Source organism: Tiliqua scincoides, chromosome 4, assembly GCF_035046505.1.
Source record: "Tiliqua scincoides isolate rTilSci1 chromosome 4, rTilSci1.hap2, whole genome shotgun sequence".
Taxonomy (NCBI): domain Eukaryota; kingdom Metazoa; phylum Chordata; class Lepidosauria; order Squamata; family Scincidae; genus Tiliqua; species Tiliqua scincoides.
Genome location: NC_089824.1, coordinates 132,292,757 through 132,313,910, shown reverse-complemented (window position 1 = coordinate 132,313,910; position 21,154 = coordinate 132,292,757). Strand labels below are relative to the sequence as shown.

The 21,154-nt window shown below is 43.1% G+C and overlaps 1 protein-coding gene across 1 annotated transcript in view; it reads left to right on the top strand.

Moving 5' to 3' along the window:
• Nucleotides 1–635: 635 nt before the first annotated feature.
• ALG14 (ALG14 UDP-N-acetylglucosaminyltransferase subunit) overlaps nt 636–21,154 on the top strand; it is a 35,670-nt gene continuing 15,151 nt past the window's right edge. The window contains exons 1-3 of the mRNA XM_066624074.1: nt 636–796; nt 3,505–3,656; nt 9,914–10,036. Coding sequence (XP_066480171.1) covers nt 661–796; nt 3,505–3,656; nt 9,914–10,036 — 411 coding nt within the window. The 5' untranslated portion in view covers nt 636–660. The remainder of the gene's footprint in view (nt 797–3,504; nt 3,657–9,913; nt 10,037–21,154) is intronic.

The following is a 21,154-nucleotide window of genomic DNA, read 5'->3' as shown; positions in this document are numbered from 1 at the left end:
TGAATGGTGGTTCTGGAACAGCATCTAGTGTGGCTGAAAAGGCCAATTCGGGAATGACAATCCCTTCCACACCGGGAGCAAGTGCAGTCTGCCCCTGGTCTGTCTCCCTGGCTAAGAGCCTCCCTTCTTTGCCTCTTTGCCAACAGTCTGTTGGCCAAGTGTCTCTTCAAACTGGGAAAGGCCATGCTGCACAGCCTGCCTCCAAGCGGGCCGCTCAGAGGCACAGATGTATCACTTTAAATGAAGCACAAGTGGTCTCAGCCACTACCAAATCTCATACCACAAGCAGTGTTAGTCTTTCAGGGGAGGTGAGGGGGGTCAGGTCCCAAAGAGGAAGAGCACTTCCGGGCAAGGAGCAAAGCTAGCACAGCAGTTTCCAGCACCCAGGGAAGTGCTTTGGAAGATCATCATCAAACTTTCCTCCAAACTTTTGGAAACAATGTTCCCTCCACCTTTACATGAGCAAAACACCAGTGCACGTGCTTGGAACCGATGCACCGACTGCCACCTGCTCGCTTCTCGCTGAGCACCGCCTCCCTCTGTCCTTCTGGCTGCTGGAATGACGCGCAGACGTCTTGGGGGAAACAGGAGCACTTTCGACCTGCCTCGGCTTCCGTAGTCCTCGCATCCAGCTGCGGCTTCCTGCGTGATGGTTGATCCATGGACGCTGCCTGGGCAACGCTGGGTGCCGTCGTTCTCTTGGTCCTCCTCCTCCTCGCGGCGCGGCTTCTCCACAGGAGGCGGTCCCCTCCCTCGCCTGACGCCGCCGTCAGCCTTCTCGCAGTGGCCGGTTCTGGTAAGCCGGCGGAGTGGAACCCGCGCGCTCTCCTGCCTCTGAGCGAGCCGCGCTTGGCCGCGCGGACTACATTACCCAGCAAGCCCAGAGTCCAACCTCGTGCATGCTAAGTAGCCGGTTGTGCGGAGCATGCTGGGATTTGTAGGCCGCAGGTGGGGCGGGTGGACTGTGTGTTGCAACCCAGTCCTATCCGCACTTTCCTGGGAGTAAGTCCCATTGACTTTGATGGACTTACCTCTGAGTAGACAGGCATGGGTTCGGGCTCTGCAATCCTATACGCACTTTCCTGGGAGTAAGCCCCATTGACTTTGATGGGGCTTGCTTCTGAATAGACAGGCACAGGCTTGGGCTCTTGGTCTCCCTCCAGCTGTTGCAAGACAAGCAGTCAGCATTCCAGACTTCTTCCCACCAGGTGGTCCCTTCCTGGTGCAGCATCCCTGCTACTTGGGTGGGCTCCTCCCTGCTTGAAGCCATGGGTAGATGTGGTCTCCATCTCAAGATCCTGCAGAGAGGGCCAAGTCTCCCCTACTTTTGAAGGGGCAGGTACATTGGCACCCCTTTATGCCATGCACCCAGGGTGGACAACCACCCTGCCCTTGGTATGTTACTACCTGGGACCACTGCCCTCAGTAGGCAGGCAGGCTGGAAGCAAGGTGCAAAACCAAGGTTTCAAACATCAGAACAACTTACTAGTGTGGCAGGGATATAGGTGGTTTGTTTTTCAGGAAGCTCTGGCCCTTCTAAGGGCGTCTTTGCTAAATGCATTGCCATTAATCCATTCCCTGCTTTGGGAGGCTTCATTGCTCTCTACTCTCTTTATGCCCTTGACTTGCCAGAAGAACCAAAAGCCATAGAAGCTATGCCAAGGATCAGCAGCCAGTGATTCGCTGAGTGGCACTGGTCCACCATCTGAATAGCAGTGCTGTAGAAAAAAGTGTAGAGATGACACAGTCTGAACCTGTAAAGGGAAGTAATGAGGCAGTGGCAGAGAAGCCCCTTTTTGGTTCCTCTGCTCCCTCCTCCCTTCCACTTAAACCTCTACCCAAGCTCCACAAACATAGTTAAGTCATTTCTGCACAACATTGCATATACGCAACAGGGACCAAATGTGTACACCTGTGGGCTGTGCAAAAATGTGTTAACATTGTTCTTAGGATACATATAACATTGGTGAAGATCAAATTGTTGTATTTATTATTAACAAATAAATGATGATTATAATAATTTGTTCATTAAATCATTATAGCACTGTTTTCTAAAGTATAAAATAAATGCTTTAATATTTCAAAATAAGATTTTGGGGGGTTATTTCAAGTCTTCTGGTCTCAGTCTTTAGGTCTTCTGGAGCCCATCACATTTCTTTTGGAAAACAATCCCCACTAACTGCAGATCATTAATGACCCTGTCCTATCCCTTGCTAGTCTGTAGCATGCAGCACCATTCATTATTTTTGTTCTGTTCAAGTCCTATGCAAATAGGCAACAGTTTTTCCAAATACTTTGAACTGTCCTTTTGTCTTGCCCATCACAACAATTCTATGACTAAAAACTTTCTAAATATATGGATAGGTCTAACAATGGCTATTTGTAATGATCGATATATGAATTTCCAGGTTTAGCAGCAGCTAGCTGCTGTGGAGCAACAGTGGAAGAGAGCTACTGCCCACAAGCTGGACCTCTCATTGGCCACTGTGGGAAACAGGATGCTGGACTGGATTGTTTGATTGGTCTTATCCAGCAAGGCTCTTCTTATTTTCTTCTATATATAAATGTTACTGATCAATAACTACATAAATGTTGTACTAGTAGTTACTGGAGCTCGATCTTGTCTTCCCCACCCGCCTGTGCAGCCATGCCAAAAAGATGGGCACTGTATCCAGTGGGATAGGGAGAAAGTGGGTAGGGTGTCTTGGGCAGGGAAAATGGATTTATTTCCTCTTATCCCTCCCTAAGCCTCCCACTCTGCAATGGGTCTCTTTGGACCTGCGTCAGCTCTTTAGCCAATGCTGCCAGATCCACCTCCTCTTGCTGCCGTACTGCCCCTGTTCCTTCTCCCTCTCCACCTAGTTTCGCTCCCCACCCTGACCCCACCTCTATCTTAATTGTTCCAGCGGGTGCAGCAGGCTTTGGCCACAGATTGCAGCGCTGTTGTCTCTTCCAGCAGCGCACACAAAATGGTCACTGATGGTACATTCAGTGCTTTGTTGGCAGCCATTTTACAACAACAGAACTTGCTTCCTCTCCATAATGGGCTCAGTAGCTAGTTAACTGATAATGCTAATTTGCTGCTTGAATCAAGGACCTGCTGTGGTAGCTTTTACTTATTGAAAATGGAATGTAACCTCTGACTGACAGATATACAGTTGCATTGCAGTGCTCCCCCAACACTGCAGACAAATATGTTGGTGCGGATATTGATGATGGGGGGAAATTTTAAAAACCAGATTACTCATGTATCTGCATCACTTGTTGATGTCACAGTTCTTATCTCAGAGATGAAATAATTGAATGGGAAAAGTGTTGTGTTTGAGCTCATACAAGAATTCTTTCTTTGTATACACCTATATTGACTGAATGAGTGCATCAAATCACCACTTCATGCTGCTGTCATCCAGTGATGATCACACATGTCTGAGCTGACCTAGTTGGGGAGGTGATTTGGCAGTTAGTATATTGTTTGTAAATCAACTTTGCTTCTCTGTTTTTCAGGAGGGCACACTACAGAAATCTTGAGGTTACTCGGTAGCCTCTCCCAGGCATATTCTCCTAGACATTATGTTTTGGCTGATTCAGATAAAATGAGTGAAGAAAAAATCCGTTCTTTTGAACAAAACAGAGCTAAAATATTCCCCAGCTCCTTGGTAAGTTGTAAAATTTGTACCAGTAATGAGATGTATATACTGTGGATGTGAAATAGTCACTTAGATTGTCTTTGAAAATATTGTTGTGGTCTCTAATACGCAAATGCTTCATTTCCAAGTATTTTGACCAATAGAACCTTATTTTTAATCTTGGGCTCCCAAGTGACATAACCCAACAGTCCATGCTGTTTTTTTTACCTTCCTTCATAGGCAGTCAGACCATTGATCCATCTAGGTTAGTATTGTCAACACTGACTGGCAGCAGCTCTCCAGGGTTTCAGACAGGCATTTTTCTCTGCCCTCCCTGTAGATAGCAAGGACTGAAGCTGGGATCAATTGCATGCAAAACATGTGCTCTACCACTGAGTCATGGCCTTCCCTTGCCAATGCACACTGTTTCTTTTTGTCACTATGTACTTAACGTGGCTTACGTTCCAACAGCTAAAATATATATTGGGGATAATACGATTTGACTAGTGAATGTACAAAACTTGGGTGATTGTGCTAATTTATTTGCAAACATAAGGAATGTGCACAAACTGATCAGTATGCATGAGATAGGCCTGCGAAAATGAGGGTCAGAAAAACTTTTTCCAAAATTTGTGGTGTTTTATGAGTTTGGGCTTCTGAATCCAAAAACGACATTAGTTTTGCCCTATCTCCTCTAGTCTTGGAGATATGGCATCGCCTCGTTAGTGAATGGTTCAAGCAGTTTCCTCATGAGGAATGATACACCATGGCTTAGCATTAAAAAGACAGGGCAAATGGTGTGCTAGTGAAACTCCTAGCATCAGAGCCCTTGGATCACAAGGTTGGATCACCAAAGTCTCTCATGAGTAAGTATCAATAAGACTACTAGGTCACTAGAACATCAAGTCCGTTCAGATAAGTGAGGTATCCTCAATAACTTATTAGCCCAGACACAACAGATTAACTAGACAATCCTATCCAGTTGTCCAATGCTGGTGCACAGTGGTGTAGCTAAGGAAGTGCAGGGGGTAGCAGTTGCACCGGGCATGAAGCTTTAGGGGGGCAACAAGCTGAGCTTGACACTAGTGACCAAAATTGTGAAAATCTTGGTATGTATGAATAATATCTTCATATTATATATCATTGGAAAGGTAATTTAATGGTGAATGCAATGAAGCAAACCACATTGGAATATCTGTATTTTATCAAAAGTTATGGCCAATTAACCATAAAATGAAAACACAACTGCCTTATGGAACAAAAAGTGGATTTTCTTCACTCAAAACTGACCTATGAAACTGATTGTTCAGAGAGGCAATGACATGTTATTATGTTATTGACATTTTGCAATGACATATTAACATGATACAGCTTGAAATAAAAAAGGTGTTAATATGAGTCAGCTCTCATTTCCATGTATCATAATACAGTTTCTATGATGGCCGGATCCCAAAGGATCTCCTCTATGGAGAACTCGCGCAAGGAAAGCGCCCTACAGGTAGACCACAGCTGCGATACAAGGACATCTGCAAGAGGGATCTGAAGGCCTTAGGAGTGGACCTCAACAAGTGGGAAACCCTGGCCTCTGAGCGGCCCGCTTGGAGACAGGCTGTGCAGCATGGCCTTTCCCAGTTTGAAGAGACACTTTGCCAACAGTCTGAGGCTAAGAGGCAAAGAAGGAAGGCCCATAGCCAGGGAGACAGACCAGGGACAGACTGCACTTGCTCCCGGTGTGGAAGGGATTGTCATTCCCGAATTGGCCTTTTCAGCCACACTAGATGCTGTTCCAGAACCACCTCTCAGAGCGCAATACCATAGTCTTTCGAGACTGAAGGTTGCCAACATACATGTGTAAAAAGGCACTTTTTCAAGTGGTGCCTCTCTTATATTTAGCAAAGAGAGAATAACCATCCGTCTTTACCCCAGCACAGTGTCTCTGACCGATAAGGGGCATACTTCTTATTTATTTACTTAATTAAATTTGATTTTGTCTGTGTTGGGGGCTACAAATCTTCTTTGACCCCAGGTAGCAGATAGATGCCTTAGCTGTGCCACTGACTGAGGGGAGGCAGCAAGCAAGTGGGTGGTGAGCTGCTGGGGGGAGGTGGTGGGTTCCTCCCATTTTTTACTTTTTAAAAAGCCCGGGCATGATGTCACTTCCTGTTGTGACATCACTTCTAGGGCAACATTTTGAGCTTGGCACCGGGCTACATGATCATTAGCTACGCCACTGCTGGTGCAGTCAGGCCAATGGGGCGTGCGCTGCATCCTGTAATGGAAAGGCAGTCACAGAGGCTTCCTCAAGGTATGGGAACATTTGTTCCCTTACCTTGGGGCTGCATAGTGCCTGCACTGGTGTTGGAAGGTTGGTTAGGATTGGGCTGTAAGTGTGCTTAAATTTGTGTTAGACTGTAGCTGTAGACTTTTTCACTGCAATTTTTTCCAGGTAGTATTTCAGTGTTCATGGCGAAAAACAAATAGAATGAGCAAAAGTAAGCAAAAAGCCCTAAATGCTAATTTACTAACGAGGCTATGATCCTAAGCATGCTGACTTCAATATAAATCACACTGAAATTAATGGGGTTTACTTTCCATCAAAAAGTGTTTAGGGTTTCAATCCAATAATAATAATTGCGTGACCCCTGGAACAGACACTGGGAATCTGGAAATGAGGCAGATGAGTTTGAGACGGGGGTAGAATCCCCTGGACAAAGACTCAGGATTCCCTTTCTCAGGAAACCCCTACTCAGGAATCAAGCTCAGCACTGCCTACATAGCTAGAGGACCTAGCCTTACCCCTCCCTCTATTTAAGAGGACACCTTGGGAGAATTCACAAGGGAACCGTAGTTTCTCCTGTACCACAGGAGTCAACTTTTGAGAAATTGGAGAGGGGCCCTTTAAGCTGCAATAGGTTTCCCATAAGAAGGGACAGAACTAGCCATCTTAGGTTATAAGCAGTTATATAAGCCCTCAGTTGATTGCACAACATCCGAGTCTACATTTAATGCTGTGTCTAGCATGCAGAGCCTATTGGGGCTGTATCTGGTTCTTACTGTGGGTATCTGTAAAAATTTCTGACTCCTCAGAGACCTGACTTGCTCACTGACTGAGCTCACACCATGTCCTCCATCCCCTTTTGTTGCCATAGCACTCATGACTGCATCCATAGCAGAACAGGAAGAAATTTCCACACCACCAGGGATTTCTTTTAGGTTTCCACTGGAGTGGTTTATACAGTTGAAGAGACAAGTTTTTCAATTGAAAGTTGCTTCTCCATCTTCAGCATTTCGAAGAAACCGTCCGCTCTCCAGTCCTATTTTTCTCCCTTATTGTCATCTCACGAACCTCCTAGCATTAGGGCTAGGGTTGCACAGGTATAGTGCAACCCTACAGGTATAGATGTTACAGAAGTCTAAGAGCATGAATTCTGTTCTCTGCAACTCTGCAAAGAATTTCATATCGCCAATGGCTTTCTGTCATTGGATACAGCGAAATGCTGAGTATCTGCCAACTACTTTTGCATTCTTGTAGCTGCCTGTTGCAGCAGGCCAGTAATGCTGCAGCATTGGTACAGTGTTATGTGTTGTGCCTTAGAGCTGACCTCACTGTTGGCATGCTTCATACAAAATGCTCTTGTGCAAGGCTTTGGAGCAGAACCGAGTATCAGGGTGTGATGCACATGTTCAGAGCTTTATATCTGAATGTAGCAGGCATACAAACATGATTAATTCTTTGTTTCATTGCAGTTTAGTCAGCAGTTCTAGTTTAATCACTTTAGTATGGGTTATGTCCCATTCTTAATTCAGTTTGTACAATGAAGGCAAACTGTAAAAGGAAAAAAAGACTTTTTTCTTTAATCTCCTGCTACATGTAATTATAGCAACCTATCAGACAGGAGGGTGGTGTTCAAGTTGATAGGATCTTTATTCACATACATCTGTTTTCTTTTAAGTATCTTTCAAATTCTATGTAACCCATACTCAGGCAATGAAAGCTGTGTTTCACTTGGACTCGCTTCTGAAGCTTTTAATTTTTTTGTTATAGTTACATACCACTCTTTTTTAATCTTGTTGAACTTTCAGGGTGTGCTTGTCTCCACCAAGTGTCCTTTAACTTTGTAACATTTATTACCCCATAAGATTGCCTTTTTTTTTGTTGGTTGTCTGATCTGGTTCCTATCAAATTCTGGATGTTGTGACTCCACTGAGAATTCAAGAAATTGATCCATATCACAGTTCTGTCTAAGACTTTTTGTTCCCAACAGACTGCAGGCATTGTTCTACTCTTTTTTGAAAATGTATACACTGCCATATGGGAGTAGGAGAAGGAACTTTCCACCACCCTCCCGACAAACAGTATTAGCGGAATGACATGAAGTCAAAAGTAGATTTCAAAAGGCTTTTTCTTTTGATTGACATTAAGTGTTGTTGCCTGTTTAAAAGAAATCATGCAGTGCAATCCAATCCACTAAGTCGTCAAAGTACATATCAGTTTTGTTCTGGAGATCTGTACAGAAGTCAGAACATATGTACATCAAAATTACCAGCTCTTGCCAATCCAGTGCTATCACACCTGTGTGAAAGTACTATAAAGTTGTACTGTGCCCATGTGAAAGTGTTGACAGCTGTCCGTAACTCAGACATCTGTAATTTGGGGAGCAGGTGAACATGTTTATCCAGAAGTAAGTCCAACTATGAGGTTAGTTCCAGGTAAGTGTATTTAGGATTGTAGCATTGGTTGATTCATTGCATGATATTAGTTAAGGTTGCAATCCTGTGTGTACTTATTTGAAAGTATTCCATTGAATTCAGTGAGACTTGAAGAAAACATGCATAGGATTATGCTGGTAATTTGCATACATTTGAATATAAACTGAAACAAAACTTTTTTTTAGATCATGCCCATGTGTGGCAATGGGTAGAGTTGGATAGGATTGCTATTATTTATTGCTGCACCTACAACTACTATACTTACTGTATACTTTCTCACCAACCTCACTAAAATTCCCAGTCATATTTTTTTTATTAAAAAACTCCAAAGATGAATTATTGACCTTGATTCTTGTCATATGTGAGATGTTAAAAAAAGTACAACAAATTACTGCCCTGTGTGTTTACTGAGAACAAAGATGTCTTCCTTTTGTTTGGTGAACTAAAACAAATCAAAAAATAAAGCACATTTGTGGAGAATGGAACTTCTATGCCCGCCATTACAAGATGCTGGGGACATACAACTTGGTGTTGGTCACCATCATGCCCTGCTTGTGAGCTTTCCACTGCTGGGGACAGAATGGCAAGATTAGATGGACTTTCTGTTCTAGTGTAGTCATGATGTCATATAGCCATTATTATGTGCTTGTGTCACCTTTTGTCATATTCTCAAAGACTTTATTCATCTTATCCTGTTTTTCTTTAAAAATGCCAAGGCCCCTAACACATACAGGCATACTTGGCTGGGGCTTTGTTTCATACTTGAAGAGGCTCATTGTAACAAAACCCAAGGACCCGCTTGATGTATTGTGGCAAATAAATAAATATCTTTTTTTATTTATGTGTAAAGGGGGCAACAATGCTTGGCAAGAGAGATCTGTAGCACGATGTGTGCACATGTGTATAAGAGTAATCTTCACTCACTAGACTTCTTTCCATTCATTTAATCTGTAGCTAATAATGCATCTTGCTTTCCACTAGGTGGGGCACTGAGATAACAGTAGTGCTTCTTTTGCTGTGTGTGCTGTGGATTTGAGCTCTGCTGCTTTAGGAAGGGGGAAAATGACGCTTATTACAGTGGCATGGATCATGGGGGGGGGGTCCCTTTCTGCTCTGGCCCCTTCCATCACATGTGCCATCCTGTTCTCCAACCCCTCAAGAGTGGATTTCTGGGGGACACAGATCCGCAGGGGTGGGAAGAGGATCATGCTGCCGTGAACCTCAACTGGGTACTGCTCACCAAGGTCTTTTCCGTAGTTCTTGGTGCTGCAGCCAAATCATCAATCCATTTTTCATATTCCTGGTGGTTTTTAAAGCACTTTGGTGCTGGGTGCTGCTTTGAAAAATTAAACCTGGGGCCTCTCAGCAGTGAGCAGTACTCACGTGCAGCTATGCCTCTTGTAGGTCTAACTGGATACAATCCAGTGTCCAGTTTGACAGAAACATCCCCTGTATGTGTCCTATTTGCATGAGTTGTGTATTGAACTACAGCAACAAGTTAAATATAGTTTGACAGAAATACCTACTGTAACAATTCTGCTGTGTCATTCTGTCAATCTCTCCCCTGCTTTTTCAAGTTCACCCTTCATCGCGTTCCCAGGAGTCGAGAGGTCCGTCAGTCATGGAGCTCTTCAGTGCTAACTACCCTCCGTTCCCTGTTTTATTCTTTTCCTTTGGCCTTCAGACTCCAGCCAGACTTGGTAAGTAAAACAACTTCTGTCTGTGGCATAATGATGAAGAAAGGTTGGCTTCTTCCAAAAGCAGATAACTGCTTGGCGGTAAGAAGCCTTTAGAATTTGTATATATATGTTTTAGGACTGATTACTGAAGAGTTTTGTTTCCCTTGATTAAGCTGTCCAACCTTGAGGCAAAATTCCAATCCGAGTCAGCATTTCAGGACTAATTTAAATGTGGCATCAGAAGTGTATACAAAACTTACCTATGCAGGATTCCTTTTCTTTAAAGTAGAGTGTAAGTACCATCGAGAACCCCAACTTGGTTGGTTGTGATTTTTTTGTGTAGCTAGTGATATGTTTAACCTGGCCCAATTAAGTCATCATCGTCACAAAGAGACCCATATTTTCCTGCTAAGAATATGACCCATTATTCTATGAGGAGGAGGTGGTGGTGGTGGTGGTGGTTCATGTTATAGACTTCTAGTGGAATACTCAAATAGAAAAGTAGATTTTGCATAACGTTAATTCAAAATTTAAGAAATGAAGTCAAACAAAATTAAAGCTCATTGTAAACAAAACAGGAGCAGTTGGGATGTTCCAGTGCCTTGTATATTTGAGATAGTTGTAGTAAAGCACAGTCCTATGCATATTTACTTAGAAGTAAGCCCTCCTGCGTTCAGCATGCTGCACCTGGTTTACTCCCAGGTAAGTGTGCATAGGATTGTAGCTTTCACTTGTGTAATCTTTGTTTGATTGGATGGGGTGCAGGGAGCCCTGCGCGGTTGTCTGCAGGGCTCCCTGAGGCTTCCAAAGTGAAAGTGGGGCGATCACACCCTGCCTCCGCTGAACCGGAAGCAGAGTGCAATCGCTCCACTTTCACTTCTGACGGGGCTTCAGGGACTGGGGTGCACTCACCAGTCCCTGCAGCAGCTGTCCCTGGATGCAGGGAGCCGTGCGCAAGCCTCTTCAGGGCTCCCCAGGTCAGCAGCAGTGAAAGTGGAGCAATCGTGCTCCACTTTCGGTTTTGCGAAGGCAGAGTGCGATCACTCAGTTTCACTGCTGCTGACCTGGGAAGCCCTGCAGAGGCTCGTGCAGGGCTCCCCGCACCCCCAGGACGCTGCTACAGGGACTGGTGAATGCACCCCAGTCCCTGCAGCCCCCCTGAGCAGCGCAATCCTGGGGATTATGTTGTTGCCTTCCCCCCGCCCTGCTGCCTCCCCCCCACCCCCGCAAGGACTTACTGTGGGTTTCAAACTCTGGGAGAGTTTGAAAACCGCAGCCCTACTAGTATCCCGATAACATAGGTAGACACTTGGGGATGAGAACAAACAGCATTAGAGAACTGAGGGTGGAGGTGAAACAAAGTGTTTTATTCAGAAGAGTAAACAAAGGATTTTACATTCACTTGCTCACTCTGCTCCATGTTTTCAACACAGGGGTAAGTAACATCAGTGGCCCTTCCATGAAATTAGTTGCTGACCCAGGGCTCTAAATACAAAGAAGAGGTCTTTGTGAGCTGGTTACTTTTCCTCCTCTATCCTATATGCCGAGTTTCTCTTTTCATTAAAGAGAAAATAAAATGCCTTTATCCAATTTAAACAGGCAACCTTTATGAGAGGAGTACATTAGAACATTGCCTTATGACAGTGGTGGCTTCATTTAATTAGTATCAATTGTATTGAGTTTCCATCATGAGGGAAATTGTTTGGAAAATCAAATAGCAACCCATTATTGAAGGAGATGATGTGGAAAAGTCACAGGAGAAAGCGTACCACAGGGTATCTTAACTGTTGTATACGTCAATTGGTCCTTTGTTTAATGTAGAAAATGATTGTGTCAGAAATGAGGAACAGGACTGGCCAAGTTTGCTTGTCTAGAGATCGTTTAACCTGTGTGTAGCTTTTCTGCTTGCGAATAGCAGAACCAAAGAATACTGTCCTGTTGGCAAAGTGCCACGTGGACTTTGCGCTGAAATCTCCTCTGATATTTTTTTTAAAGTGGTGGTGGAACTTCATAAACTTGTGACCATTAGTGCAACAAGTAATGGTTTTGCTGATCAGCGTTGAAACACAGTATGTAGCACATTATTGGTTAAAAATGAATAGTAGGAGTAGCATCAACTCTTGGGTACTTGATTTACAATGACTGCTGAAGTCTGTATAGGTGCTGTGAGCTCTGTCCTAACTGGTTTCTGGGTTAATCACCTGGGTATAATTTCAGACTTAATCCTGCAGAGGGTGGCATCAGTAAAAGCTATTTTGCTTGTACAGATACTGATAGTTTCTGATATAAAACAGTGATCTGGAGATAAATCCCTTTCAGTGACCAGTAACTTAGATTCTAGCCATGCAACATAGAATGCAATTGGATATATATATTTTATTTATTTTGAATATTACTAAAGTTACCTAGGGTAGAGAACATATATAACTAAAAGATGTATGCACAATTTTTAGTTTATAATGAAATCAACAATGAACAAGCAACTGAATACACAATAAATCAAACCCCAGTTCGTCATATTACCTCTCTAGATATCATCTCCTCTATTTGTGCAGTAATTGCATCACGCGCCAATACCTTGAAAGCCTTCAGGGGAGGGGAAGAAGAAGGTGAATAGGAAATGTTTGTTTTGCTTTCTCAGTATTTGGAGAAAAATATATTTCTGCCCCTCTCCCCCACTCCCCACCTTCCTGCTGTGATATTTCTAGCAGAATGTAGGTGCAAACTTAGTCAAATGATAGAAAACTCTCCTTTTGGTCTGTTATCAGGTCTTTTTTTATTCGCTGCTTGCTTTCCTTGATAGAGAGAATTGTTGATAGAAGGTAAAATAGAAGGTTAAACTCTACTGAAAAAAACCCGATAGAAGGTAAAACTCACAGCTTGAGTGGTAGAGAGGAGAATTGGAGAATATGTGCCCTGTGGCACATGTCCTCTGAGGCCTTTTTGCTGTTGGAAGGATTGGGGTATGGAACTGGCTTTGGAGGAAGTGCACCCTGTAAGTTATTGTTTAGCTGTTGCTAAAACCCCCTTGTTAACATTAAGCCTGGAGGCCACTCTCAAAGTCAAAGCTTCATCTACTTCAGGGTCTTTATTCCCCCCTTGAGCACCAAGTTGATTTAGAAAACCTGTCTTTCTGCTAAAGAGTTTGCACTAGTAGTTTGAATCCTGAAAAAGCTAATCAATTTGAAAGGGAAGCATTGCTTATAATCAGCTGATTTCTGTTGTAAAACTCAAAGACCTTTAACTGCTTTGTTTTATAAAGTATCTCAGGAGAGACATCTAATAACGACTGAATATAATCTTATGTCCTCATTAATCAGGTTTTCCCAAACACTTGCTGTATAACTTTTTTTTTTCAGTGTTCTCATACAGTTTCCTTAACTGGGTAGTTGTCTCGATATATCTCCTTCTGAGCCTGAAAGTGACCTCAGCTGCATATCTTTAAGTGCCTTTGGGTGAGAGTGTGTTTACTGAACCACAGAGCGGCACATTCTTGGCAGCCTACCAGGCCCCGTAGGTTGACAAGCCTTTGGAGGGGCGGAACAAAAAGTTGGATCTGAGTTGACAGCATTTGTCTGAGACGTTTGCCATGGAGCTCAGGATTGAAGTGTTAAAAATAGGAGACACCAAGCAAAGCATCAAATCAAGCCAAAAGTGACATTGTTGTCATGCCGGAACTTATGGAGACTCGGCATTTAACAGTGTAAGCAATTTTCCCCCTTTGTTTCTACTGTACTCCTTATGGAGAAGTGGTTGGATTTTGGAATGCTTTTAAAAAGTTGTTTGTGTTTGGTAACAACTGATCAGGCAGATTCTTGTGCCCCACCAAGCTCCTCTTGTCTACAGTTAGAAATCTGAGGAGCTTAAGGAATGCAAAACTAAACAGATAGAGTTAATTCTGCCTTATGCTCTCACCCTGTATGAAGAGGAGGCTGTCAGAGAGCTTAGTCCATCAGTTAGCGCTTTGTAGGTACAACCAGATATTGCACATACCATACCTTGAAATTTAGCATTTCAACTGGATCATTACACAAAGTTGCTTTGTACTGCATTTTGTCACCCTTCGGTACATGTGATCATATGAAACTATACTCATTGATTCATCTAGCAACACAAGCCAACGTATGTCTACTCAGCAGTAAGCCCCATTAGGTTCAATGGAACTCACTTCCAGGTAAGCATGTATAGGATTGCAGGCTAGTCAATATTGTGTATGCTGATCTACCATTGCTCCCCAGGATTTCAGGCAGAGGTCTTTACTTGCCATACCTGGAGATGCTGAGGATTGAACTTATAATCTTTGCATGCAAAGCATATGCTGTATGACTGAGCTATGGTCCTCCACTACCCCAAGAAAGCATCTTGAGCAACTGGGCAAGTCTACCAAAGTGACTATTCTTCAAATTTTCTCACTGTCTTGCCTTCCTCAAATATATAAATCATTTGATTTGAAAGAGAGAAAAATGAAAATTTATGTAAAGCTTTGCTACCTGTCTTCTAGAGAGTAATTCTTACCCTCCACAACCTATAGCCAGAGTCAGGTTCACAGAATGATTTCCAGTCCTATCCTGTCCTCCAGTGGGTCTCCTTGGATGTGCTCCAACTCTTTAGCTGGCAAAAGTCCTGGGGCATGTCACCTTGTCCCAATGGGATAGCATCCAGTGCAAGTTGCCTGTGTTGGGTGCCTCCCCTGGCCCTCCTCTAGCCCACTCTGATCCTCTCACTCCCCATCCCATCACGTCCACACTGCTGACTTACCAAAGTCAGTGGGCCACCTTCTTCCTCCCATCGCTGTGTGGAGTCCTCTGCATCATCTGTGGTGGCAGTCCAGAAGTGTGGAGCTGCACTTACTTCCAGATCAGTTTTTGTAATACTGGAAAGCGTGTTCTGCTGCCCAAACACTACTTAGTATTGGACTGTGAGTTAGAAAGTGGAAGATGTAGCACTTTTACACATTGTCCTGGCCACACAGAAGAAGGTTTATGTGCTTAATTTCATTATAAACGTCATGTGCTTCCATAAGACTTTTGAGCTTCGGAAGAATCTCCCTCTCTTCCTTTCCTTCCCTCTAATACTCCTCTACTGCATGCTGTGCAGGAATTGCAAGAAGAAATGGTGAAAAACAAAACATATGGGAAAGATGGGAATGTGCTGATGACTGTATTTTGCTTTCAGGGTTTGAAGTGTTTCAAGCACTTTTTAGTCATGTTACCCATGCAACCACCCTGTAAGTTGACCCAGTACCATTGTCCTTCAGTCAAAAGGGGCTGCAGTAGTGGTAATGCTGGAAGAAAAGTAGTTTGCCAAATGCCACCCTATATGTTAATGATTTGGTGAGATTTAAACTTAAATTTACAAGCTCATTTCCTTCACGTGTTTAAAAACCCCTTCATGGGGGGAGAGACTCCTTGCATTAGGAAAGATTCAGCCCAATCAGTTTCCTGTCATGCTATTTTTCCTGTGTATAGGGTGTTGTTTTTTTTCTTCTTCTACATGGGTGGGAGCATTCATACATAGACTGTCTCACAGAGTTGAGATGGTGCCTCTGCTTCTATCTGCCAGGTAGGTTTGAGAAGGTAGAGCCTGGGAACCACTGGTTGGTCCTTTGACTGTTGGCCTCTGGGAACCTGCAGGGTTCCATCTTGTTCCCATATGCAATTCAGCTTCTGTATGAAGCCACTGGGAGAGGTTGTTCAGGGATTTGGTGTCATCAACTCTGCTTCTTTCTATACGACACAAGGAAGGCTGTGGTGGATCTGAATTGGTGCCTGGCATCCGTGAAGGACCGGATGTAGTCTAAAAATTCAGAATTTAATCCAGGCAAGAAGATGGTGCTGTTGTTCTGTGGGAAAGCTGTTTCTTGGATGGTTTACAGACTGTTCTAGATGGGGATTATGCATCCATTGAAGGTTCAGGTTTGCAGTCTGAAAATGTTCCTGGGCTCAACTTTGTTCCTGGATGTACAGTTGGCAGGAATGCTTGTGCCCAGCTTTGACTAGTATATCAGCTGCAACCCTTCCTGAAAATAACAGGATTAGCTACAGTGATCCAGGCTATACTTACAATGTTTGGACTCCTAGAACTCGCTCTATGTGGGGCTACTCTTGAAGAATGTGCAGAATCTGTAGCTAGTACAGAATACAGTAACCAGGGTGCTTGCTGGTGCTTCACGTTTTCTGTGAATTGCATTGGCTTCAGGAGTGTTCTTGGGCACAGGTCAAGGTACCGGTCATTACCTGTAAAACTGGACATGACTTGGAACTTGGGTACTAGAATGAGCGTCTCCTCTCAAATCAACCTACCTACAGTCTGCAATTACAACGAAGGCCCTGTTTTACATTCTGCTACCAATTGAGGTGTGACTGGTGGAGACATGACAGGGCCTTTTCGGTGGTGGCTTCCTCTCCCAGGCCGCTTAAATGGCCTCTACACTGCCAGCTCTTGCAAAGTCAGTTAAGATTTCTGTTTCAGTGAGCTTTGAGTTTCTCTGAGTTCTATTACCTGTTTGATTTTTCTGCTGTCCTATTTGCTTGTCTGTTTCGCTTTATTGTTTTCGTTTAATTCATTAGCTTATTGTTTGAAATATTTTTGATGAAATGATTGTGAGCCCTCCCCAGCGATCCATTAATTGAGTCTAAGAGGCAGCCTAGAAGTATATTAAAACAAATGCACACCCTTTTGCACCCCGCCCTGCCTTTGATGTCACAGAGTAATATGATTCTGCTGAATGACCTAAGTCTAAGACATTCCAAGGTTTTCCTAACTGCTGCTTGTAAGAGTGGTGTAGCCAGTGATATAGCCGGCTTCCCTAACCTTACTGGGTCTTGTTTGCCTCTGGATGAGATGAAGGCAAATATTTTGCCTCAGTCTGAATGCAGTTCCATGTTCAAAGATATAACCAAGTGCTTCATACCACTTGGTTACCATATTTCTTAAAAATGCCAAGTTGGGCTCCTTGAAACTGAAGGATTGTGGGGACAGGCAGAAGGTTTCATTGTATTTTTGGCCATCCCATCTTGGAGACAAGTACGCCCTTTAAAATGCCAGATTCATGAGCTTTTTAAATTCACCATAACAAACAGATACATTTGTTATAGAAACGCTCACACAGTGGAACTATATGAAAGGCGATCTTTATTTCACTTAGCTAAGACTTTCCATTCTCTTTCTAATCCTCTAAATATCTTAAGTTCATAGCACTTCAGTAGCTTGCTAAAATGGATAATAAGGTATTGTTCTTTTATATTATGATTCTCATATGATTTTTTTTTTCTTGGAGGAGTAAGTTCCAAAACTAGATCACATTCCACAATATTCTTCTCTTCAAATGTCCAGATTTCTGTGTGTGTGTGAGAGAGAGTTGTGTGTGTGTATTACAATGCATTTGTCGTCTTAGAGGGGATCAAGCAAGTAACTTGTGTAAGACATTTTCCATTACTTAACTGGCATAATACTGTTCTTCAACTTTATATTTCCTGACTATTTTTGTGGGTTTTTCTGACTTTTGAAGAACAAACGTTTTAGGTGTACACGTCAAACATTGTTGCTGTGGTCAGGTCAGCATTTCCTATCCTCCTGCCCCCATAATCTTTCTAAGAGGTGGGTATAGGTAAGCATGATTTACCAGGCCTAACCAAAACAGAGAAGTTCACTGATAATGGAGAGTGCACCCAAAATGTGTCCCAGAATCCATTGCAACTTTGCAGAAGATTCTGAGTAAAGTATTAGTTTCTGCTAAGTGCCAGCTAAGCCAGAAGCTGGCAGAGCATGGTACTCTCAGAAGGACTGCCCAATAGTATGGAAAGCTCAATCTCCTGTCTTTCACATATAATTTTGTAAAAAATGTGCAGTAGTATACTAGAAATATACTATACTTGTGGCAATAGCAGTAGCTGTTAATTGCTAATTTGAAGCATTTCTATAAACTGCAATAAATCTTTTTGTATGTTTTGTTAATGTTATTGGTGTGAATTAATGTTTTGTTAATGTTGGCACAACCCAATCACAGAGTAAATCTATTCGTTACAGGGGAGAGAAAGTTAAGCATGCACCAAATACGTAAAAACAATTCACTTGCTGGAATGAGTCATACAGCTCAAATTAATTTCAGCCCAGATACAGATGCAAACAAGAACTGCACAACAACCAAATCAGTAACCTAATTTAAATCCTTGTGAGCATCACTATTCTTGCTGTCCAAGATAGTGAGAGAGTTCCTCATTTATAGAAATGTCTAGATACTTTTTTTTAATCGCTAGGTTACAGTTTAGATTTTAAGGAGCATTTAAACGCTTGTCAATCTTGTCCTTGAGTCCTTTCCCTCCCTTTTTTTTCTTGGCAACTCCTTGACATCTTAATGGAATTTAAGTTTGTTACAGCTTATTCTTGTCCCTGATTTAAATGGTAGTTAAGTGTGACTATCACCCTCTGGCCATGCCTGTTGTTTTTTTTAATACAGTAGACCCTCCAAAGTTGACCACCTCTTTATATTGACCACCTCCTTAAGTTGACCTAATTTTCACAGTATAGACAGACACTATATATACACTGTGGGAGACCAACCTCTCTATATTGACCACCTCCGTAAGTTGTATCTTGACCACTTCAACCATTGTACAGAGTATTAATTTATCCTCCATAAGTTGCCCACTGAACGCGATACTGTGGGCCTGTGTTTTGTCTGATTTGTCCCATCTTGGAAAAGCAAGAAGCCACACGACAATCCCTCCCCTATGCTTGCTAGAGGGTGTGCGAAAGGGTTTTTATAGGTGGGCACACTGCACATAGCCGACAGACCTGTGCCGGCTGCTGATTGTACCTGGACATGTACCAAGTTGTGAGGGACATGAGGTTGCTTGTGCATAGTGTAGCCACTGTCCTTTCACTTTGGTTCCCATCACCAGTGCATTACTTTACACTTATATTGAAACACAGCTGCTGTTTTGCTGTCTATTCTCCTGGTTTGGAGAGATCCTTCTGGAGCACTTCACAATCCCTTCTGGTCTTCACCACTCAGAAAAGTTTAGTGTCATCCACAAACTTGTCCACCTCCCTGCTTATCCCTGTTTCCAGGTCATTTATGAAGATGTTGAAAAGCACCGGTCCCAGGACAGATCCTTGAGGCACTCCACTTTCTACCTCTCTCCACTTTTTTTGTTAATTGCCCATTGACACCCTCTCTCTGTTTCCTGGTCCTCAACCAGCTCCCAATCTATGAGAAGACCTGTCCTCTTATTCCCTGACTGTGGAGTTTTCTCAACAGCTTTTAGTGAGGGATCATATCAAACACCTTCTGGCATTTAGTTAATCTGAGGAGACCCCGTGGAGACCAGGTAGCCTAGGTAAAAAAGTATGTTTTATTTTTTAGCTGTTGGGGCTATGTAACATGCTACATGCTATGGGCTAGCAAGGGATAGCATGGGTCTGCCTGTCTGCTATGAAACCAAGTTTTTTTTTAAACTTACAATTTTTTTTAAGCTTATGAATTTTCAGGGTTTTTTAAAAAACTGATTGTGGACTGTTTATTTTCTGTCTCTTGATATACATATAGATGATATAAATAGTAAACATCACAAGAGGATCAATTCTCATTGATATTTGCAATAAAACTTTTAAAAAATCCAATCTAAATAATAACTTGGCCTTGCATTTGTTGTCCTGGGAGCTAAACATGATAATATTTAAATGCCTTTTTTCCCCCGTATGTTGATCACCTCCCTGTGTTGACCAATTTCCTTCAGTCCCTTGGGTGGTCAACTTAAAGAGGTTCAACTGTATAGTGTTACTATTTTAGGAATGGGGCCTGAGATAGTGTTTTTTCTTTTTTAAATGGGGAAACTTTTCTAAAATCAACTAATTCCCAGCCCACTACCCACACCCCCCAGGAGTAGAGTTGGCTTATTGCAATTCTGTGTACAGTTTCACGTTGTTACCTTCAAATGGAGTTTCAACTAGTTTTATACACTCCTGAGGTGCAGGGAGGAAAGCGATGATACAATCTCTGGAATTCAGAAAGAACACTTTGTGGCTAATCAATCATATCTGATAGCATAAGAGAGATCTGCACGTTCTTTGCCGTTTCAATTATTGAACAAACATTCTTTTGGATGTTTGCTTTGGAAACATCTGAGCCATCAGGTCTCTTTTCGGCAAGAGAACTTTTAGGGGGGGAGGTAAGAGGAGGTTTAGGGTTTACATGTAGACGTAGGCACAAGCTGCTCATAGGGTTTAGGGCAGGGGGTCTCCAAACTTTTCGGCCAGACGGCTGCATCAAAGATCTGGTATGGTGTCAAGGGCTGGGGGAAAAAATTAAATTAAAACTGGACACCAAACTTTTCCGAGTGGTAAAGACCAGAAGTGATTGTGAGGAGCTCCAGAAGGATCTCTCCAGACTGGCAGAATGGGCAGCAAAATGGCAGATGCGCTTCATTGTCAGTAAGTGTAAAGTCATGCACATTGGGGCAAAGAATCAAAACTTTAGATATAGGCTGATGGGTTCTGAGCTGTCTGTGACAGATCAGGAGAGAGATCTTGGGGTGGTGGTGGACAGGTCGATGAAAGTGTCGACCCAATGTGCGGCGGCAGTGAAGAAGGCCAATTCTATGCTTGGGATCATTAGGAAGGGTATTGAGAACAAAACGGCTAGTATTATAATGCCGTTGTACAAATCTATGGTAAGGCCACACCTGGAGTATTGTATCCAGTTCTGGTCGCCGCATCTCAAAAAAGACATAGTGGAAATGGAAAAGGTGCAAAAGAGAGCGACTAAGATGATTACGGGGCTGGGGCACCTTCCTTATAAGGAAAGGCTACGGCATTTGGGCCTCTTCAGCCTAGAAAAGAGACGCCTGAGGGGGGACATGATTGAGACATACAAAATTATGCAGGGGATGGACATAGTGGATAGGGAGATGCTCTTTACACTCTCACATAATACCAGAACCAGGGAACATCCACTAAAATTGAGTGTTGGGCGGGTTAGGACAGACAAAAGAAAATATTTCTTTACTCAGCGTGTGGTCGGTCTGTGGAACTCCTTGCCACAGGATGTGGTGATGGCGTCTAGCCTAGACGCCTTTAAAAGGGGATTGGACAAGTTTCTGGAGGAAAAATCCATTATGGGGTACAAGCCATGATGTG